General features: G+C 32.5%; 2 protein-coding genes across 3 annotated transcripts; both read right to left on the reverse strand.

Annotated features, from left to right (window-relative positions):
• Positions 1-2,912: 2,912 nt before the first annotated feature.
• LOC110036595 (mitochondrial outer membrane porin-like) lies at positions 2,913-11,543 on the reverse strand. Of its 2 annotated transcripts, none has more exons than XM_020741078.1 (6): positions 11,321-11,543; positions 11,142-11,209; positions 7,554-7,664; positions 3,840-3,929; positions 3,522-3,730; positions 2,913-3,285 (listed from the first exon to the last, which is right to left on the reverse strand). In XM_020741078.1, the coding sequence occupies exons 1-6, from the start codon at positions 11,361-11,363 to the stop codon at positions 2,979-2,981; spliced, it is 828 nt and encodes a 275-aa protein (XP_020596737.1). In that variant the 5' UTR covers positions 11,364-11,543; the 3' UTR covers positions 2,913-2,978. The 2 variants fall into 2 exon arrangements, with proteins under 2 accessions (XP_020596737.1, XP_020596736.1); XM_020741077.1 differs by lacking the exons at positions 2,913-3,285; positions 3,522-3,730; positions 3,840-3,929 and adding exons at positions 5,794-6,274; positions 6,511-6,719; positions 6,811-6,900 and having other exon boundaries at positions 11,321-11,542.
• Positions 11,544-12,940: 1,397 nt separating this feature from the next.
• On the reverse strand, positions 12,941-19,131 carry LOC110036596 (probable V-type proton ATPase subunit d). Its single transcript, XM_020741079.1, has 10 exons — positions 18,827-19,131; positions 18,367-18,487; positions 18,154-18,261; positions 17,461-17,563; positions 17,015-17,095; positions 16,562-16,647; positions 16,321-16,380; positions 15,900-15,948; positions 14,040-14,174; positions 12,941-13,199 (listed from the first exon to the last, which is right to left on the reverse strand). Exons 1-10 carry the CDS (start codon positions 19,005-19,007, stop codon positions 13,068-13,070), a joined length of 1,056 nt encoding a protein of 351 aa, XP_020596738.1. The 5' UTR covers positions 19,008-19,131; the 3' UTR covers positions 12,941-13,067.
• Positions 19,132-19,158: the final 27 nt, after the last annotated feature.

Raw genomic sequence — 19,158 nt, forward strand, 5'->3', positions numbered from 1 at the left:
ATATATATATATATATATAATTGCAAGGAGATTTATGCACTATGTAGGGCCCAAGAGATAAGAGGGATTTTGAAGTGAAATATATTTTTGGGCGATTGAGAAGGTCTTAGTCCGTTAGGTTGGCTCTTACATAGGCTAGAAATAAACACCATAGGATTGTTGAAAACAGGGGAATATTGACTTGATGAAAGCAATCTCATTGTCATTACAAAGTTATGTATGTTAGACATAACTATCATGGTCGTAGGATGGTCGTGGACATGAAACAAGCATCATCTAGTCTCCAAGGAATAGTGGGCAAGTCTTTCTAATGTTGACATAAGGAACACTCTAGACTCGTCTGTTGTCGTGGTAGAACGATGGCGGATATGAGATGATAATTGCATGCCAACATTTGGGAGACTTGTGAAATGAGCGAGGATAGTGCTTCATTATTGTAGTTTTCAATAATATATGGTGATTATTTCAAATGTATTGAATAAGCATATAATCGTAAAAATCCTATTTTTATGTAGTTTAGTGCCGAAATGTTTTTCCTTCGTGTTTTACTTTTTTAAGAAACCGCAATATTAAATAATAATAATAATAATAATAAATGAGCATATGAGATTAATATTTAAAAATAAATAAATAAATTTAAATTTAAAATTTCTATACATTAAAAAAAAGAGAACCGCTGTTACTTTATATATGATATAACTTATTAGAACATATTAAGTAAACATTTTTTCATAAATGTTTGCTAGTTTAAAATTAGACAACAATTTACTCAATTCAAATTTGCTTCAAAATTATTCTAACACCTTTCACATACTCTATTAATGCTGCTTTCCATCTAATTGCAGCACATTCCATAGAAGGAGAGGTGCTCTACGACGGCCTTGGTATATTTTAGTAAACGAAAATTGACAATGCATTGGTAACCCAAAAGTGGTAAGTTATGGGTTTTGTTTAGCTTTTCTTTTTGGGCTGAAGCATATATATTTAAAAATATATTTTTAAATTTTTATTTAAGATAAAAAAAATTGTGAAGCAAAATTAAAAAAAAAATAATAATAATTTCAAAACTGCAAGCTCAGCTACATTTCATCACTCTCATTGCTTTCCTTGTCCGCATTGCTCTAAGGGTCCGTTTGGGGCAGCTTAAAAGTGTGACATTTTTGAAAACGCCGCTCCCGTGCTTCACTGAACGCGGGGCTATAGGCGCGTATCGTGTTTGGGACATACTATTTTCCTTCTCTGCTCTGCAAACTCTCGCTTGATGGTTCTTTGCTCGTTTGATCTTGCCCTAGCTACCGAGAAGAAGGTGTCCTGGTAAAAAAATTTCAAGCTCCCTCCTCCCTTTTCTCTTCTTCTTCTCTCCTCGTCTTCTTTTCTCCTCTCCCCTCTCGTCCTCCCTCGATCTATCTCCTGCGAGAATGATTTTTTCCGTCCATTGCTTTCTAATGTGATGCATATTTGCGGTTCATCATTACTGTTAGATCCATAAACCTCAACATCATACACGTATTTTTAAGCGAGAAGCAGTTGGATTACGGTTTTGTGGCTTGAGCTTTTTGAGGTTTTGCAGAGATCTTATTTTTACATATGCTCCAACAATTGATTCGATTTGCCAGAAACATTTTTACATATTTTAACATTTATTGGAAAGATGTTGTGCCTATATTTTTTACATTCGGTTTGCCCTAGCTACCGAGAAAAATGTACTTTAACAAATTTCACTTGTATGCTGCTATTGATGCGTTGGAGAAGTGGAAAGAATTGATACTTCTCTGTTTTTCATATGGTAGGTACTCCATATTTTTGGTTAGTTCGAATTTGGTGTTTTATGGTTTTTGATGTTCTTCCTTGCCTGGCTGGTTCTTCTGGCGATCCCAGAAAAGTTGAGGGTAGGATATGGGAACATGAAGATGGAACTTTTGGGTTTGGGTTCTTAAGAAATGATTTTATTATTGACCTGAAGCAAGTTGCTCTAGATGGTTTAATTCTTGATGAATTTGAGTATTTTAATCAAAATTCTGCTTCATAATTTCCTATCTACAGCTAATTCTAGATGTGCTTAGTCATTGTTTCATGCACTTTGAAATAAGAGAGAAGGTGTGGTCAATAAAAATCCTATTTTTAGAAATATTATTTTTTTGTTAGGCAATTAGTATTGATTTTTGTTTTTATTATGCTAGCATGGGATCTTTCTTTTATAACAAACCTGGACACTGCTGCTCGGAGTTCGTTGGTATCACAATTTCAGAACACCACTTCTAGTTTGAGTGCTTCCATTTCTACGGTATCCCAGTCGGACAAGTTTGCTATGGGTTCTGGAGTGTCAGAGCCGGGCAGCATGACCGTGATATACTGTTATATTTTAAAGTCAACATTAAAATTTTTTTATTTATAATTTTAACACGTTATCTTTTCTTCTTTTTTGGGTTTCATTATAGTACATATTAGTGTGTTAAAGTGTATTTCACTTTTATTTAAATAACTGTGTTTCTGTGATGTAATCTAAAATATTTAAGTGATATAAATATTTTATATTTTCATGTTTTAATATTTGAACTTTAATTTTAAGAATATTTTGTATTTTCATGTTCTTCAATATTCACATTTATCTCCCCTTTATGATTGAATTAAGAAGGTTGATAAATTTGTAAAAAAAACTGCAAATCAGCTGTTTACAAAACGCACAAACCAAATAACTAAACAACTTATACAAATCAAGCGCAGATTGGTCATTTATCCAGAATAAGCTGTTTTTCAAACGCACAAGCCAAACAGCTTATCCGGATCAGCTGGTTATCGGGATAAGATGCTTATCAGGATAAGCAGGATAAACTGCAACTGCCCGAAACAAACCCTAAATACACTGCATATCGCCTATGACTCATCCCATAACAATAAATAAAACAGAGGCCGTAGTTTTATTTCCAATTAATAATTAAATTCAACACAAAAGTGGTGCAGCGTTGAATACTAGCGAGTTAAGGCTTAAGGAGAAGGGAAAGGCCGACCTTAGAGCTCTTCTCAATGGCCTTTGTGTCCACCTCAGCAGAAAGGGTTACCAGGGATTTGGGGCTCCACAGATGTTGGATTAAAGCGCTCGCCTTCCCATAGTTGTTGAAGCGAGCTTTTACTGTAGTGAGAGGATCCAGCGCGTATTGAGTCCCAAATGTTAACGTGTTCTCGTTGGTCGAAAAACTGTGAGTTAACTCGGCCCCGACGGCGGTGCTTGTGAGTGGACTCACTAAATGGTAGTAGGAAGCGGTCAGATTATCTCCCTTGTTGGAACTGCAGGAGAAGCAGCAGATTTCCAATTAGTTTTTGTAACTGTTAGATTTATTTTGAAATGAATGTAATATTAATTTGGCGCACTTACATAAATACCACTCAATTCCTGTGAATTTATAGATCTAACACTTATAGATTTCAAAATCCATCCTTACCAAATTTATCGAAAAATTTTCAAACTTTTTTTAATGAATAACATTTAAAGACAGCAAAATCAAAAGCTAACAATAACTCACAGATTTAAGGAAGCAATAAGGTCCGCATTGGTGATGCTCAGAGCAGCATTATATTTGGTGAAGTTTCCGGTAGCGGTGTCCAGAGACACGTCAGCACCAACGGCTAGTTTATTTGAACCGATTGTTCCAGCGAAGTTCACAACAGGGTTGGCAGTCAAACCAAGACTAGCATTAATACCAGTATAATCATGCAAATACTGTAGCTCAACCTGAAGTTGATGAACAAGAATGTGAAAAGTGAACAAAAGGGCCTCGCAAATTTATTTATTAAAAAGATGAAACTTCAAGAGTTTTTTTTTTTTTTTCCGAAAAAATAACCTTGCCGGATTTCTGGTCTGGTAAAACAAAACTGATGATTGTTTTTAAATCAGGAGTGCCAAGTTCATCAATGGTAAATGTGGTTAAAACCTGCAAAAAGTAGAGCATGGAAGTCATAATCCAAACAGCCTTTTTTTTTTCACAAAGAAAATAGTAGTGAGCATTATTACATGCTTTATCACCATGATGCAAAGAATTTTTTTTTGTTGCGACAACGTGTAGCACTAAAATCTTGAATACTTAAAAAAATTAGGAAAATATACATACAACCCACTCAATTCTTATGTATTTACATATTTAACATCTAAACTTCAATCTTTACATATATGCCACCTTACTTGTACAAAAAAAAGATGCATATCACTTTTTAAAAGTTAAAATGGTGGTATTTTTAAAGTTTGCTATGGGTTCTGGAGTGTCAGAGCCGGGCAGCATGACCGTGATATACTGTTATATTTTAAAGTCAACATTAAAATTTTTTTATTTATTTTTTTTATTTATAATTTTAACATGTTATCTTTTCTTCTTTTTTGGGTATTTTTTTATTTATAATTTTAACACGTTATCTTTTCTTCTTTTTTGGGTTTCATTATAGTACATATTAGTGTGTTAAAGTGTATTTTTCATTATAATACATATTAGTGTGTTAAAGTGTATTTCACTTTTATTTAGATAACTGTGTTTCTGTGATGTAATCTAAAATATTTAAGTGATATAAATATTTTATATTTTCATGTTTTAATATTTGAACTTTAATTTTAAGAATATTTTGTATTTTCATGTTCTTCAATATTCACATTTATCTCCCCTTTATGATTGAATTAAGAAGGTTGATAAATTTGTAAAAAAAACTGCAAATCAGCTGTTTACAAAACGCACAAACCAAACATTGAATTAAGAAGATTGATAAATTTGTAAAAAAAACTGCAAATCAACTGTTTACAAAACGCACAAACCAAATAACTAAACAACTTATACAAATCAAGCGCAGATTGGTCATTTATCCAGAATAAGCTGTTTTTCAAACGCACAAGCCAAACAGCTTATCCGGATCAGCTGGTTATCGGGATAAGATGCTTATCAGGATAAGCAGGATAAACTGCAACTGCCCGAAACAAACCCTAAATACACTGCATATCGCCTATGTCTCATCACCTCCCTCTCATTATTGTACCCACAAATAGAGGGGTCAATTCAAAAATTGACATGTTATGATGACTCCAAGAATTTAAGGTCAAGATGACCCGAATAATTTTCAGGCCATATTAGAGTTGACCCTATTAACCCAAAATCCACACCAAATTGACCCACTAATCATAAACTGACTTGAATTTAGTCCGAATAGCTACTATGTCATATGTTATAACGGTTGAGTTCGGGTCAACATGTTGAAGGCGGTCAGATTCAAGTTAGTTGCATCAACCTGTTTAATATTTGAGTTATGCTAGGATCAATCATCATTTGGCTGGGTCAATTTCATGTTAAACTTGAAACCAACTAAAAACCTAGATTAAACACACCTACATCCAAGCCCACATCAACTTAAACTCCTTGCCTCCCATCGCTTGTTTGTCTAGAAACCTAATCATTTCACATACATCTCTTCGCTCGCATCATCTTCCTTGTCATCATCCCTTAACCAACATCCATCTAAACCCCTCGCCCCATAACACCCCCTAGCACGCATTAGTCCGCACCCCCTTGCCAGCTTGCACAACAATAAAAACAATAATAAACATCATTGAAAAAGAGAGAATTTAAATAAATAATAAATTAATAAAGTCAATTGTTTCTTTCAATATAGAAGATATTTTCCTCAAACATCCATGTCCAATATACACATTGTTTATGTCATAAAAATGTTATAATCAACCACCTTAACATCAAAGTACGTGTCAACTATTATACTTTTAAATTATAATGTGCAGATGCATCACAAAAATCTGTCCACATGTCATAATAAAACCATCAAAACCAGCACCTGATTAAAGCTTAAAACACATTCAGTAAAAACAACAAAATATCAATGATAAAAATAATAACAATAAATAAAACAGAGGCCGTAGTTTTATTTCCAATTAATAATTAAATTCAACACAAAAGTGGTGCAGCGTTGAATACTAGCAAGTTAAGGCTTAAGGAGAAGGGAAAGGCCGACCTTAGAGCTCTTCTCAATGGCCTTTGTGTCCACCTCAGCAGAAAGGGTTACCAGGGATTTGGGGCTCCACAGATGTTGGATTAAAGCGCTCGCCTTCCCATAGTTGTTGAAGCGAGCTTTTACTGTAGTGAGAGGATCCAGCGCGTATTGAGTCCCAAATGTTAACGTGTTCTCGTTGGTCGAAAAACTGTGAGTTAACTCGGCCCCGACAGCGGTGCTCGTGAGTGGACTCACTAGATGGTAGTAGGAAGCGGTCAGATTATCTCCCTTGTTGGAACTGCAGGAGAAGCAGCAGATTTCCAATTAGTTTTTGTAACTGTTAGATTTATTTTGAAATGAATGTAATATTAATTTGGCGCACTTACATAAATACCACTCAATTCCTGTGAATTTATATATCTAACACTTATAGATTTCAAAATCCATCCTTACCAAATTTATCGAAAAATTTTCAAACTTTTTTTAATGAATAACATTTAAAGACAGCAAAATCAAAAGCTAACAATAACTCACAGATTTAAGGAAGCAATAAGGTCCGCATTGGTGATGCTCAGAGCAGCATTATATTTGGTGAAGTTTCCGGTAGCGGTGTCCAGAGACACGTCAGCACCAACGGCTAGTTTATTTGAACCGATTGTTCCAGCGAAGTTCACAACAGGGTTGGCAGTCAAACCAAGACTAGCATTAATACCAGTATAATCATGCAAATACTGTAGCTCAACCTGAAGTTGATGAAAATAAATGTGAAAAGTGAACAAAAGGGCCTCACAAATTTATTTATTAAAGAGATGAAACTTCAAGAGTTTTTTTAACCTTGCCGGATTTCTGGTCTGGTAAAACAAAACTGATGATTGTTTTTAAATCAGGAGTCCCAAGTTCATCAATGGTAAACGTGGTTAAAACCTGCAAAAAGTAGAGCATGGAGGTCATAATCCAAACATCCTTTTTTTTTCACGAAGAAAATAGTAGCGAGCATTATTATATGCTTTAATACCATGATGCAAAAAAAATCTTTTTTTTTGGGACAAAGTGTAGCACTAAAATTTTGAATACTTAAGAAAAACTAGGAAAATATACATACAAACCACTCAATTCTTATGTATTTACATATTTAACATCTAAACTTCAATCTTTACATATATGCCACCTTACTTGTACAAAAAAAAGATGCATATCACTTTTTAAAAGTTAAAATGGTGGTATTTTTAGATGTGATATGAAAGATTTTGTTGGTATGAATGTAAAAAAGTGAAGTTTAGGTATTAGAAGACATAAATACATAAGAAATGGGGGGAATGTATATAAATGTGCCCCAAAAAACTAACATTCATCTACCTCTGTTTATAATAACATATGTTAAATCTTAAAAAGCGCAACAAAAACTCCACTGGTTGGCTGCAGCTTGCAAACATGAATGTGTTAGTTTAAATTTTTTGGGTAAAAAATGTTGGACAGAAGAGAATATTAATTTTTTATGTGAAATGTGCAAATAGTTCGTCATGTAAACATTCTCGATTGAAATGAAAAAAAATATAATTTAATGAATAAAGTCATACATTGGATTCTGAGTTGGCTTTCAAATCGACAGTGACATTCTTGCTCTTCAGCCTAGACTGTAACTCGCCCAAGATGTAATCATTTCTCTTTGTCCCTGTAGCTGTGATGGCCTAGAACAAAAAATAAAAGTATTAAAAATTTAATAAAAAAGAAGGCTAAATAAACAATAATATGAGTTTTATTTGATTAATCTTGCATTGCATTTTCATATTAAAATAAATTTGATGATTATAAAAATTATTACAATATTTTCAATGTCAAAGTTTGACCCCTCCGGGATCAATTCTAAACCCCAGTTTTCATTTAACAAAACCACAATTGTTTAGTTTATAATGGAGAGTAAATATTAATAGCTGGATAATAAGGATAACAAGCTAAAAAGAAAAAGAACCTACAAAAAAAAATCTAGTAAAACCATGACTTAAAATAATTAAAAGTCACTTTGCAAAAAAACTTTCATTATGCATCACCCAACTCTAAAAAATAAATTAGGCATTTACATACACAGCACACAATTCATATGTATTTACATATCCCACACCTATACTTTCATGTTTATGCACATATCACTCATATCTTTAATATCACAACAAAAATAGCACTATAAAAAATTCTTAGAAAGTTAAATCCACCTTTTGATGTATAAGTTTAAAGCATTGAAGCGCTACGTAGGTAAATATGAAACATTAGGTGTGAAACATGTCACCAAATAAAAATTGTGTGCTACATATGCAAATTTTCCAAAACTAAATATTCACTTCTCAAAAGAAATTTTTCATTACGAAGCGTTCAACTCACTCTCTTCCCCTCATGTACTTCCTCGCTTCCCCTTACAAGTAAATAAAGCCAGCCCAGCCTTTTCACTACTAGTATTCTAGATTGAATAATACAAATTGGTAACTTGATTAGAAGAGAGGCTTTATGGATCTGAGAAGAAGACAATGCAAGAGTTGCACCTTAAGAGCAGAATAAAATATGGAAGTTCGAAGCAGCTTCAACTCATGTGGATGAGATGGTATCAGAAGACATTTTGAAAATTTTAAAAAAGCAAAAAATAATAATTTTGATTGTTTTAAATGTTAAATCATTTTTTTTCCTTAAAAAAAAACTTAAACAAATATATATCATTTCGTGTCTAGCATGCTTTTAAAATAAAAATCAAATCCATAACACTGATGCATAACTAAAATTCATTTCATTACATTAGACATTTTTCAAATTAAATTTAAGATTATTTTAACTCAAACTTATAGTCAAACTAAATATCTTAATAAGACAAATCTAATAATACTAATAGTCCGATTCAAGTCCAAATGAACTGATATCAAATACTTTAACATGTGATTAGAAACTTTAGAATATTGATTAAAAGATAGTAGGATACCTGAATTTTGCATGCTAATAGTCAAATTAAACTTCTTGACCCAAAAAAAAAAAAAAAAATAAAAAAATAAAAAAAAAAACGAGATCAAGATTGTTCAATTATGACAGCATTAAGTCACTTAAATGTTAAATGAATGGTTAATGATTGAAAGAATCAACATAGATAGCCTAGTAGAGTTTCTTAGCACTTTGGCTAAAATAACCTAAATGTTAATCTCAAAAATTATAAATAGAACCACATTTTTCATAAGGTGGGAGAGCTAGACATAAAATTAGAAAAAAAAATAATAATAATAATAACTTAAAAATTTAAAGAGCCATAGCTCTTTGTTGGACAACCACAGCCAATGCTTGCTATCATTTGATTGCAATCACCCAACCGATGTCCCTCATTTAAAAATCTCAAAAGTCCAAAGCTTCAGAAGACACATATATTTCAAAACATTTTGAATTAAAAAAAAAATCAAAAGATAGATATTCTCTAAAAACCTCAAAAAAAACTTCAAAAATTTTAGAAGACAAAAAGCTTGACAAATACATGTAATCTAGAAATCTAATATAGTACATATTCTTCAAAAACCTCACAAAGCAAATGTCTCAAAATGTAAAAATTCTCGAAAAATCCTAGAAGGTGAAAACTAAAAAAATGCATGTCATCTAAAAATCTTAGAAGATAAGAACATTAAAAGGTATAAATTATCAAAAAATATTAAAAAATAAAGCATTGGAAAAAATATGTCTAAATACCTCAGAAAATAAAGCTATGACAGATAAATTCTTATTTGCTCATCTAAATCATAACAGGCATAAATTTCAAAAAGTTTGAGTTTCTTTGCTTCTCTCAAAAGACATGTTAGTTTTACCATTCTTTTAGTAAACTTTTTCATACATCTCAAATTCACAATGCCATCACCCACTTTACTGAAATAGCAATTCTAGGCATTGTTTTGCTGCACTTCAAAACCTTATAGAAGTGTTATGGTGGTTTTCAAAAAAATGCACTTTTGGGGTGGAATTGTTCAATTTTACTTCAAGTAAGAGTCTCTGCAAAAAGAAATATATTAGGAAGCAATCTTTTGTATGTAATGGTCCCCTTCTAACATCATACCTCTTCTAGCAACTATAACTAATTAGGTCTTTTCCCAAAAATTCTATCTCCTTACACTACTTCTGTGAAGGTTTATTCCCTAAACATGAAAAAAACAAGCTATAGGATTGACTCATGCAGCAATAAAAGGATCATGTTTTCCTCTGCCTGATCCAAAAATGAGTATGAAGAGATTTTGCTTTATACTTGAAGAGGCCAGAGAATAATAAACCTAGTGTAAGAGCCTTGATTAATCACAAGTATTGGTTCACAATTTCTCCATATTGTATTTCTCTTCCTTTAGATTGAGCAGGAAAAATGCTAAAACATAAGACAAATTTTTTTAATTGTTTTCCCCAATGCAATGCCGCAATACTAAAATAGCAATTCTAAGATAGAAAAAAATTGCAAACAGATACGGCTATAGGAAATAAGCAATCAAATTCCCAAAATGTCATCATTGCAAATTATGATATCACAATACCATCGCAGATTTCTCATTTAGAATTCAATAAAAACCTCAAAATAATATAAAAGGATTTGTTCTTTCAACAAAATTGACATCATCTTTCCCACATGAATGTTTGCTGGAAAAATAGCTAATAATTACTACTTTAGAGCTACATTACTAGCAAAAATTAATAAAAAGAGCCATCATTTCAACTGCATCTTAATGCAATTATCAGTAATTATCTACGAAGCATGAAACTTAAATGCAGATAAAAAATATCAATCTTCATCAGTTCATCCAATAGAATAAATTGATATGCAAAACAATTTATTCCGATGCCAAGAAATTTCCCAATATTTAAGCAGATTTAACATCTATCAAGCCAGACGGTTTTCAGGAATTAAAACTAAGCATATTTACAGAATTTATTAAATCCTATTTGATTTAAACCCTAATGGTACCCAAACAACCCCTCACTCTCATTACTATTTAAGAGACAAGGTAATCTGTCAACAATAACAGCATTAATTTCACCATAAATCACGGGAAGAACAACTAAGAGTCACTAAAACGATCAAAACAGCTCGATCGAAGGGAATATTTAACAGAAAAGAAGAATAAACTAAACGTAAACAATAAATGAACCCATCGATTAAGAAAACTCACAACTCCATTTGCAGTGTAGGTCGTGACTGTGAACTTCTGGTCCGTCAGGAAATCCTTGTACAGAAGATCTAGCACGAGCAGAAGCAATCAAATCAAACATAATAAAATCAATTAGAATATAAATAGCCATCGTTAGAAAAGAGAGAGATGGAGATGGAGAGTTGAAAAATTACGATTACCTCTAGCTTTCTTGCCGATGTCCGCGTAGAGACCAGGACCCATCTTCCACTGAATAAGAACTGGAAACCTTTAGAAACGCACAGATGGAAGGAAGCCGGTGAGCGGTGCAGCTGAGAAGAAAATACAAACAGACAACGGGAGATAGACATATATATATACAAGTGGCCTTCCCAGCCAGCCGAGGGGCTGCCAGCGAAAACCCTAAATTCTCTCCATCCCTTATTATTTTTTTTTTTTTCTCGTAAAATGGAGGATTGTGGTTGTGGTATTATTCTCTCTCTCTCTTTTTTTCTCTCTCTCTCTCTCTCTCATTTTTTTTTCTTTGAAAGGTGAATTGGTATTTGGTGGTCAGCGGGCACCAAATATCGATCCCCAAGAAGGGTTGAAAATTCTGATGTACTTGCTTAAAACTTATGCTAGAGACCGCATCAATTAGTTAGGTCATTCGCACAAATATATATATATATATATATATAAAGTTAGGTCATTCACACAAATATATATATATATATATATATCAGATATCATAAAAGATGCAAAAAATTCAATTTCTTAGTCACTTCTTCACAAAGAAATCTTATGTGCATAGTATACTTTAAAATAAAAAAGGAATCACATGATTAAAATTTATTTTATTTTACTGATTCTTAATTAAAATCCATCTATAATATGTCCAAATTAATTATATAAAAAAATACACCTAACAAACATATGCTTATAATATGTAAAACTTATATAAATATTCAATTTATTAGTTCCAAAATGAAAATAATGCTGAAAATTCTCTTTTAAATAAGCAAAATTTTATTTTCAGCCATCCTTTGAGTGGGTTTTAAATTACAAAATTGCTCCTCACAAATTTCATGTATTTTGATATTTATTTATATAATCTCAATCATAGTACAATATAGTATTTAAATATTATCTAAATAAAATATAATATATAAATATCAGGTATGCAAATACATTAAATATTTGTTCCATGTATGTAATTTTTCCTCACATCCCTAAAATGAAAATTTTACAGATGAATCTTTAGCTCACATTCTCATTGTGTTTTAATTCTCACAAATAATCAGTATGTAGAGCAATTTGGCGCTATTTCACCTATCTCAAATAGGGCTGTCAAAAAAGCTCGTTGTTCGCAAACAACTCATGTTCTACTCATTAAGTAGCTCGTGTTCGGCTCGTTCGTTAAGTAAACGAGCAGAACATAAAAAAAAATTTTAAAGCCCAAATTATAAATGAGCCGAACACGACCATCTCTTTGTTCGCTCGTGTTCGGCTCTTTTTAACTCGAAATAATATATATATATTTATATTTAATTTTAAATCATAACCTCCCGTGTGGTAACATGATTTATGTTTTCTTTTGCATACATTTGGTACAGGTTAAAATCCAATACTTTATATATATTTTTTCCAATTTAATTTTAAGTAGCCAATTTCGAATACAAGCTAATTTGGAGCACGAACAGTTTCGAATGAGCCGAACACGAGCCAAGCCTGAGCTCGCTCAAGCTCGGGTCATTTACAGCCCAAATCTCAAATATTGAAAACAAAACAATTTTTTTATGAGAATATGCAGACAATATTTTGCAGACAACGAACAAAATATAACATCCATGTAAAATACATAATGTGGTGAAGTGCAGGTAATTAGAAATACAGAATTAAAGGTAACATTTATTTTAAACATTACACAGATGGGAGAGAAAGATGTTCGGATGGGCAGAAATGTAAAAATCAGAAAATAAAAACCACACTGTCATGAACTCTTGATTTCTGATTCTGCGCCACACATTCCGATATCCACATCAAGTTCCGTATCTCCTGCTCCCTCAGTCTAATATATGCAAAGAATACTGCGTAGTGGAACTGCACAAATAAATATGTTTAGCATCATGTTCCCCAAAATTCGGTGTTTTAACATTAAAACCTCATATATTTATACAACTAAATATCTCTATTTACGAATAATACTCCCAAAATTCAATTTTTAAATATATGTCATCTTTAGTTATGCAAGAAGATGTGTATTTCATATTTTAGAAGTTAATAAGCTTGATGCAAACCTCATGCTACATCAAATAGAATCTCATTTGAGAAGAGAGATTAATAGTTCCAAGTAGGTCAAGTAGAAAAGGATGCAACTTTGTTCAGCATTTGAAGTAGGAAAATAAAAAACTATAGAAAATTCTATTATATTTAAGGGGCATTCACATACATACCACCGAATTCCTAGGTATTTACTTTTCTAAAACCTAAACTTTTCTTTTTATATTTATACCACCCAAATTTTTCATATCATGTCAAAAAGACCACCATTCTAACTTTCAAAAACTGAAATACATCTTTTCATACATAGGGAAGGTAGCATGTATGTAAAAATTGAAGTTTAGCTGTTATATATGTAAATACATAAGAATGTAGTAGTATGTATGTAAATCTTAAGTCTTTTTTAGGTCTACCACTACTTTTCTTAACATATATTGAATCTAATACATCTACTCTCCTAACCGGATCATCAAATGATCGATGTTTAATGCGACCAAATCATCTAAGGACTTTCTCTAATCTTGTCTGCAATTGGAGCTACAACAACCCTTTCACGGATATATTCGTTTCGCATATTTTCAAAAATAAAACAGAAAATAAAAATAAAAGCATAAAACAAAAAGTGAAGTCAAACGGGCACTAAATGTTCGATAGTTATACCTGCTGCTCAAATGCCAGGCAAAGCCTTTTCACTTCCTCCTCGTAAAAAGCCTTGTCTAACATCTGGCTTTCACCATAAGATAGTTTGGAGAATATCGACTGATACGGCGGGTATTTCTCCAACACACCACGAACCTGCAACCCATCAAAATGAAGTTTCTAAGCAGCTGCATAAAAAGAACAATGGTAGCAACGCAATAAATAGAACTTCTGGCTAGAGAAGTTATAGCTTAAAGTAACTAAATTCATTAGGGGCATTTACGAACATGCCACCCAATTCATATATATTGTACATATCTAACACCTAAACTTTACCTTTTTACATTTATGCCACCCAATTCCTTCATATCACATCAAAGGTACCACGACTTATGTTGATGAAGGATATCATATCCTATTGTTCATCAAATGTCTGGATCTTGATGTTATAGGATATGTCATCCAATTCATATATATTGTACATATCTAACACCTAAACTTTACTTTTTTACATTTATGCCACCCAATTCCTTCATATCACATCAAAGGTACCACCATTTCAATTTTTAAAAAGTGAAATACACCATTTCATGCATAAGAAAGGAAGCATGTATTTGAAAGTTTGAAGTTTAGGTGTTAAATATGAAAATACATAGCAAAAGAGTGGTATGTACGTAAGTCTTCCAATACATTGCATAATATCATGCAAGATAGATGATAGAAAATAAAAGAAAAAAGTGAACTTTTTTGCTTGAGCAAAATGATAAGAACAGAAAGAAAGCATGGCATGCTACAACAATGCGAACTTTATATGGATACCACACAACTCTTATCCATTTACATATTTTGTTTGATATTTACATTTATAGCCCTGATGCAATAAATCTATGCATGAAAATGTGTATTTCACTTTTAAAGAGGTAATAATGGTGTATTTTTATGTGATGTTAAAGATTTGAGTTGTATGCATGTAAATATGAATGCTTGGGTGCTAGATATGTTAATACATAAGAATTGTGTGGTATGTATTTAAATGTCCCTAGAAAAATTAGTAAGAATGATGATATTTATTCGAATAAATCAAGCTAGAACGCCGGTGCCACTTAACCTATACAAAAACTCTTGCTGCTGCTTTGGACGGCAAATCGGCCAAAAAAGAAGGAAAATTAATATTGCAAATAGCCCCTAACTAGATTAACAATGCCCAAGCAAGTCCTAACTATATCAACAAAAACCAATAACTAGGTTTCATCTACATCATTCTTGGTTGCTGGTCAAAAACCAGTTAGACTAAAAGAAGATTTACACACATACCACCTTACCTATGCATCAAAAAGTGCATTTCACCTTAAAAGTTAAAATGATGGCATTTTTAATGTGAAATAAATGATTTGGGCGGTATAAATGTAAAAAGTAAAAGTAAAAATTAGATGTTAGATATGTAAATACATAGGAATCGGGTGTTATGTATGTAAATATCCCTAATATAAACCATTTAATTTAGAAAAAGTTTATTGATGGAAAGTAACCATCAAATCCAATTCCAAACACTAATGTATAGTACGCAATAAAAAACAAAACCAACATACTGAAAATTAATGTTTGTCAACCTATTCATATAGCTAACACATTTTAATAGATCTAATTAAAAAAAAAACATTTTTCAGCATAGAATTTTCTAAAAAGCCGCAAGCTACAAGAAAATAAAAATATCAAATTTGTTTAGAAAGAATTGCTATGAAAAAGCAGCTCAAAACAGAACCTAAATAAAGGATACATAACTCAATATCATCATCAAGTTAATGTAAATAATAAAAAAAATTGCATCTAAGAAAATAAATCCTATGAAAATTCAGTATAACACTCAATGAAAGACCTCACCTGATCAAAATCCTCACAAACAGCAAGTTCTTCATGTCCATACGGATATCTAGCATGCATAAGGTGCACATTAGTTCAAGAATAATGGAATAATATATATATGGGGCATTTAAATACATACCACTCAGTTCTTATATATTTACATATTTAAGACCTAACTTTGACAATTACATGCATACCACTCAAATCTTTAACAGCACATAAAAAATACCACTATTACAAACAATTTGAAAGTGAAATACACCTTTTCATGCACAGATTTATGATACCAAACTGTTATAAATGTAAATATAAAAGTTTAGGTGTTATCATATGAAAATACATAAGAATTGTGTGGTATGTATGTCTGTATGTATGTATACACACACAAACATGTGCCACACAAATTTAACAAAGTGACCAAAGTTAAAGAGAAGCTCACAATAAGCCAAAATTAGAATATAGCTTCCTCCGATCATCCCGAGTCAGCTCAGTGCCAATACTGCATTTATTTAACAGCTAATTGAACGATAATTGAACTAACATTTTGATCAATCAGTCCATAAAAATATAAAGGAAAATATCAAATAGAAGTCCTCTTGATAGGCCAAATAAGAGGGAGTAGATGCCTAGCCACTGAAAAAGGTTATTTCAAAGGGCTTGCTTTATCTTGAAGATCTTACCTATTTATAGTGATATTTACAGCTCTTCTGTCTGCTTCAAAAGACAGGAGATCACACATTATTTCAGAAGTTGCACCTCCAAGTTTCTAGGAAAAATATATAAAAAGACAAGGTGTGGATAAAAAAAAAGATTAAGATAGTTGATAATAGAAAAAAATCGGGACATTTACATAAATACCACACAATTCTTATACATATACATATCTAAAAACTATATTTTTAATATTTACATATATAACAATCAAATCTTAAAACATCACATCAAAAACACCTCCAGCACTAATTTTTTAAGAGTGAAATATACCTTTTCATGCATAGATTTTTAGCACGAGGTGCTATCAATGTTAATATCAAATTTTAGGAGTTAGATATGTAAATGCATAAGAATTATGCGGTATGTATGTAAATATCAAACTTTAGGTGCTATCAAAGTAAAAAAATTCTTCTATCAACCTTGCAGAATTGATAAAAGTCCTCTAGATATGCCTTGTAAAGAGTGTTCCTCATGATTTCAATATTCATATCATCCAAATCCTGCATAAGGATATGACATGAAGCACCAGAATGGGAATATTACAATAGTAAAAATTTCAACTATAAGAATGAAAAAATATTAACTGAATTAACAAAACAGAACCTTGAAATGGGACACATTTTGCTTGCTATTTAATGCAGCGGAAATAAAAATCTTTAGATGATGTTAACATGAACATCCAAAAAAGACTGGTCAAAGTCGATGATGAATACATTGTATGGCAGAACACCAATTCTCTTCATAACAGTACAAATTTCAAGTGGAAGAAGAATACATACCCTCAAGCAAATACTTAATTTGCTTGGCAAGGCACTTTAAAATTCAGAAAACAACTAGAGAAACAGAAATGTCAGAGAAGTATTACCTCTGATGTGATGCACTCAGAAAAGTATGGAGCCAATGGTGTGTCAACAAGAACCAATCTATAGAGCTCTCGCATGTTTTGGGCAACCGCAAGGGTGGCAATGCTGTGCATAACAACAATTCACACATTTACTTCACAAACTAAGGGTATGTTTAGGGTAGTTGCAGCTTATTAAAAAATAACTGTGAAGCTGCTGAAGAATAATCTAATGCTCAAAAAGTTGTGGTAGCTATTACAATTTTTTTTAATTAAGTCAAACCGTAGTTAGAAAGCTGTCACCACACCTAGCCAAGACTTGTGGGAAACCACAGATTTCAATGACAGCTTTTTAAAAAAACTGTCAAAATGTAGTTTCACCAAATAGACAAAACTACGGTGTGGCCATCGCATAATTAAGCATAGCCCGCAAAACAAAAGGAAGATTTACATATATACCACTCAATCCTTATTTATTTACATATCTAGCAACTAAACTTCAGTTTTTACATACATGCGACCTTCCATATGCATGAAAAGGTGTATTTCACCCTTTAAGGGTTAAAATGGTGGTATTTTTTATGTGATATGAAAGATTTGGGTGGTATAAATGTAAAAATTTAAGTTAAGGTGTTGGATACATAAAAAACATTATAATTGGGTGGTATGTATGTAATGTCCCCAACAAAGAGACAGCAATGCGGTTCAATAGGTTACCTCTCAAACATGCCCAAAGGATGGCATTTCTCTAATAATTCATGCACATCTCTCTCATGCAATGTACCAGTGACAATAAGCACAACATTATCAATCATGTGGCCATATCTGCAGAGTTAATGACTAGTTTCAATCAACCATTTTCCAGAACTGTGAAGGAGCATAAATAAAGTTAGAAAAAAAGATATTCTTCCCAGGTATATGAATACCTACGTTATGTACTCCAAGAAGGTTGACAATGGTTCTGTGGCTTGGCACAACATGTGCTTATACTCATCCACCAATTTAAGAGTGCACTTCTCCACAATTGTGGTTGTATGTAGGGGAGAAGGTTCTGCAAGGATCAGATTTCACGTACATCTGATAAGTAAAATATGCCACCAAGGGCCCTCTGTAATTTTCTAAATTCAACTCCAGGAACAAAGGAAACAAGAAGTAAACAAAAGAGCATCCGAACCCAAGAATAATACAATTAAAGCACGCCCATATAATGCAAATGGCAACATCAAATCCAAATTTACCGCCAGAAAAAGTATGGATGTTGAAACAAGAAGTCTGAATTCCAAACAAGCGATTCTTAAAAGCTTAAATAGGTTTGATTCAATGACAACGAAGAATAAACAATATCTAAGCGACTGATAGGGATTGGCATCGAGACAGAATCCGCGCTCACCGTTCTGAAGGTACGGACCGTACTCAGTAGCGGAGAGGTGCATCTTGATGTCTTCTAGGGTTTCGCACTGGCAGAGATTATTGTAGTCGGCGGCAGTGAGGAGACCAGATCTGTAACCGCGCACGATGGCCTCGAGGTATCCTCCATGGATATTGAACGTCATGGCTTCGAATCCGTACATCGTTGCAGAAGGATTCGAGCACAGAGTGGTGAAGGAGAGGAGCCGGATTCTCTATAAGGGGATTTTGGTTAATTCGAAGATAAAGAGTCGTGTGCGGTCGTGAGGGAGACTTGTGCGATTCGAGAGAAAGGGATAAGGAAAATTTTATGAA

Source organism: Phalaenopsis equestris, unplaced genomic scaffold, assembly GCF_001263595.1.
Source record: "Phalaenopsis equestris unplaced genomic scaffold, ASM126359v1 Scaffold209007, whole genome shotgun sequence".
Lineage (NCBI taxonomy): Eukaryota > Viridiplantae > Streptophyta > Magnoliopsida > Asparagales > Orchidaceae > Phalaenopsis > Phalaenopsis equestris.

Excerpts from the sequence above, each read along its gene's own strand:
- LOC110036595 (XM_020741078.1), bottom strand. The coding sequence starts at position 11,363 with ATGGGTCCTGGTCTCTACGCGGACATCGGCAAGAAAGCTAGAG. Across the intron at positions 11,210-11,320 it reads CATCGGCAAGAAAGCTAGAG|ATCTTCTGTACAAGGATTTC; the intron begins GTAATCGTAATT and ends TGCTCGTGCTAG. Across the intron at positions 7,665-11,141 it reads CCTACACTGCAAATGGAGTT|GCCATCACAGCTACAGGGAC; the intron begins GTGAGTTTTCTT and ends TTTTTGTTCTAG.
- LOC110036596 (XM_020741079.1), bottom strand. The coding sequence starts at position 19,007 with ATGTACGGATTCGAAGCCATGACGTTCAATATCCATGGAGGATACCTC. Across the intron at positions 18,488-18,826 it reads CGGTCCGTACCTTCAGAACG|AACCTTCTCCCCTACATACA; the intron begins GTGAGCGCGGAT and ends TGATCCTTGCAG. Across the intron at positions 14,175-15,899 it reads TTTGTGAGGATTTTGATCAG|GTTCGTGGTGTGTTGGAGAA; the intron begins GTGAGGTCTTTC and ends GATGGGTTGCAG.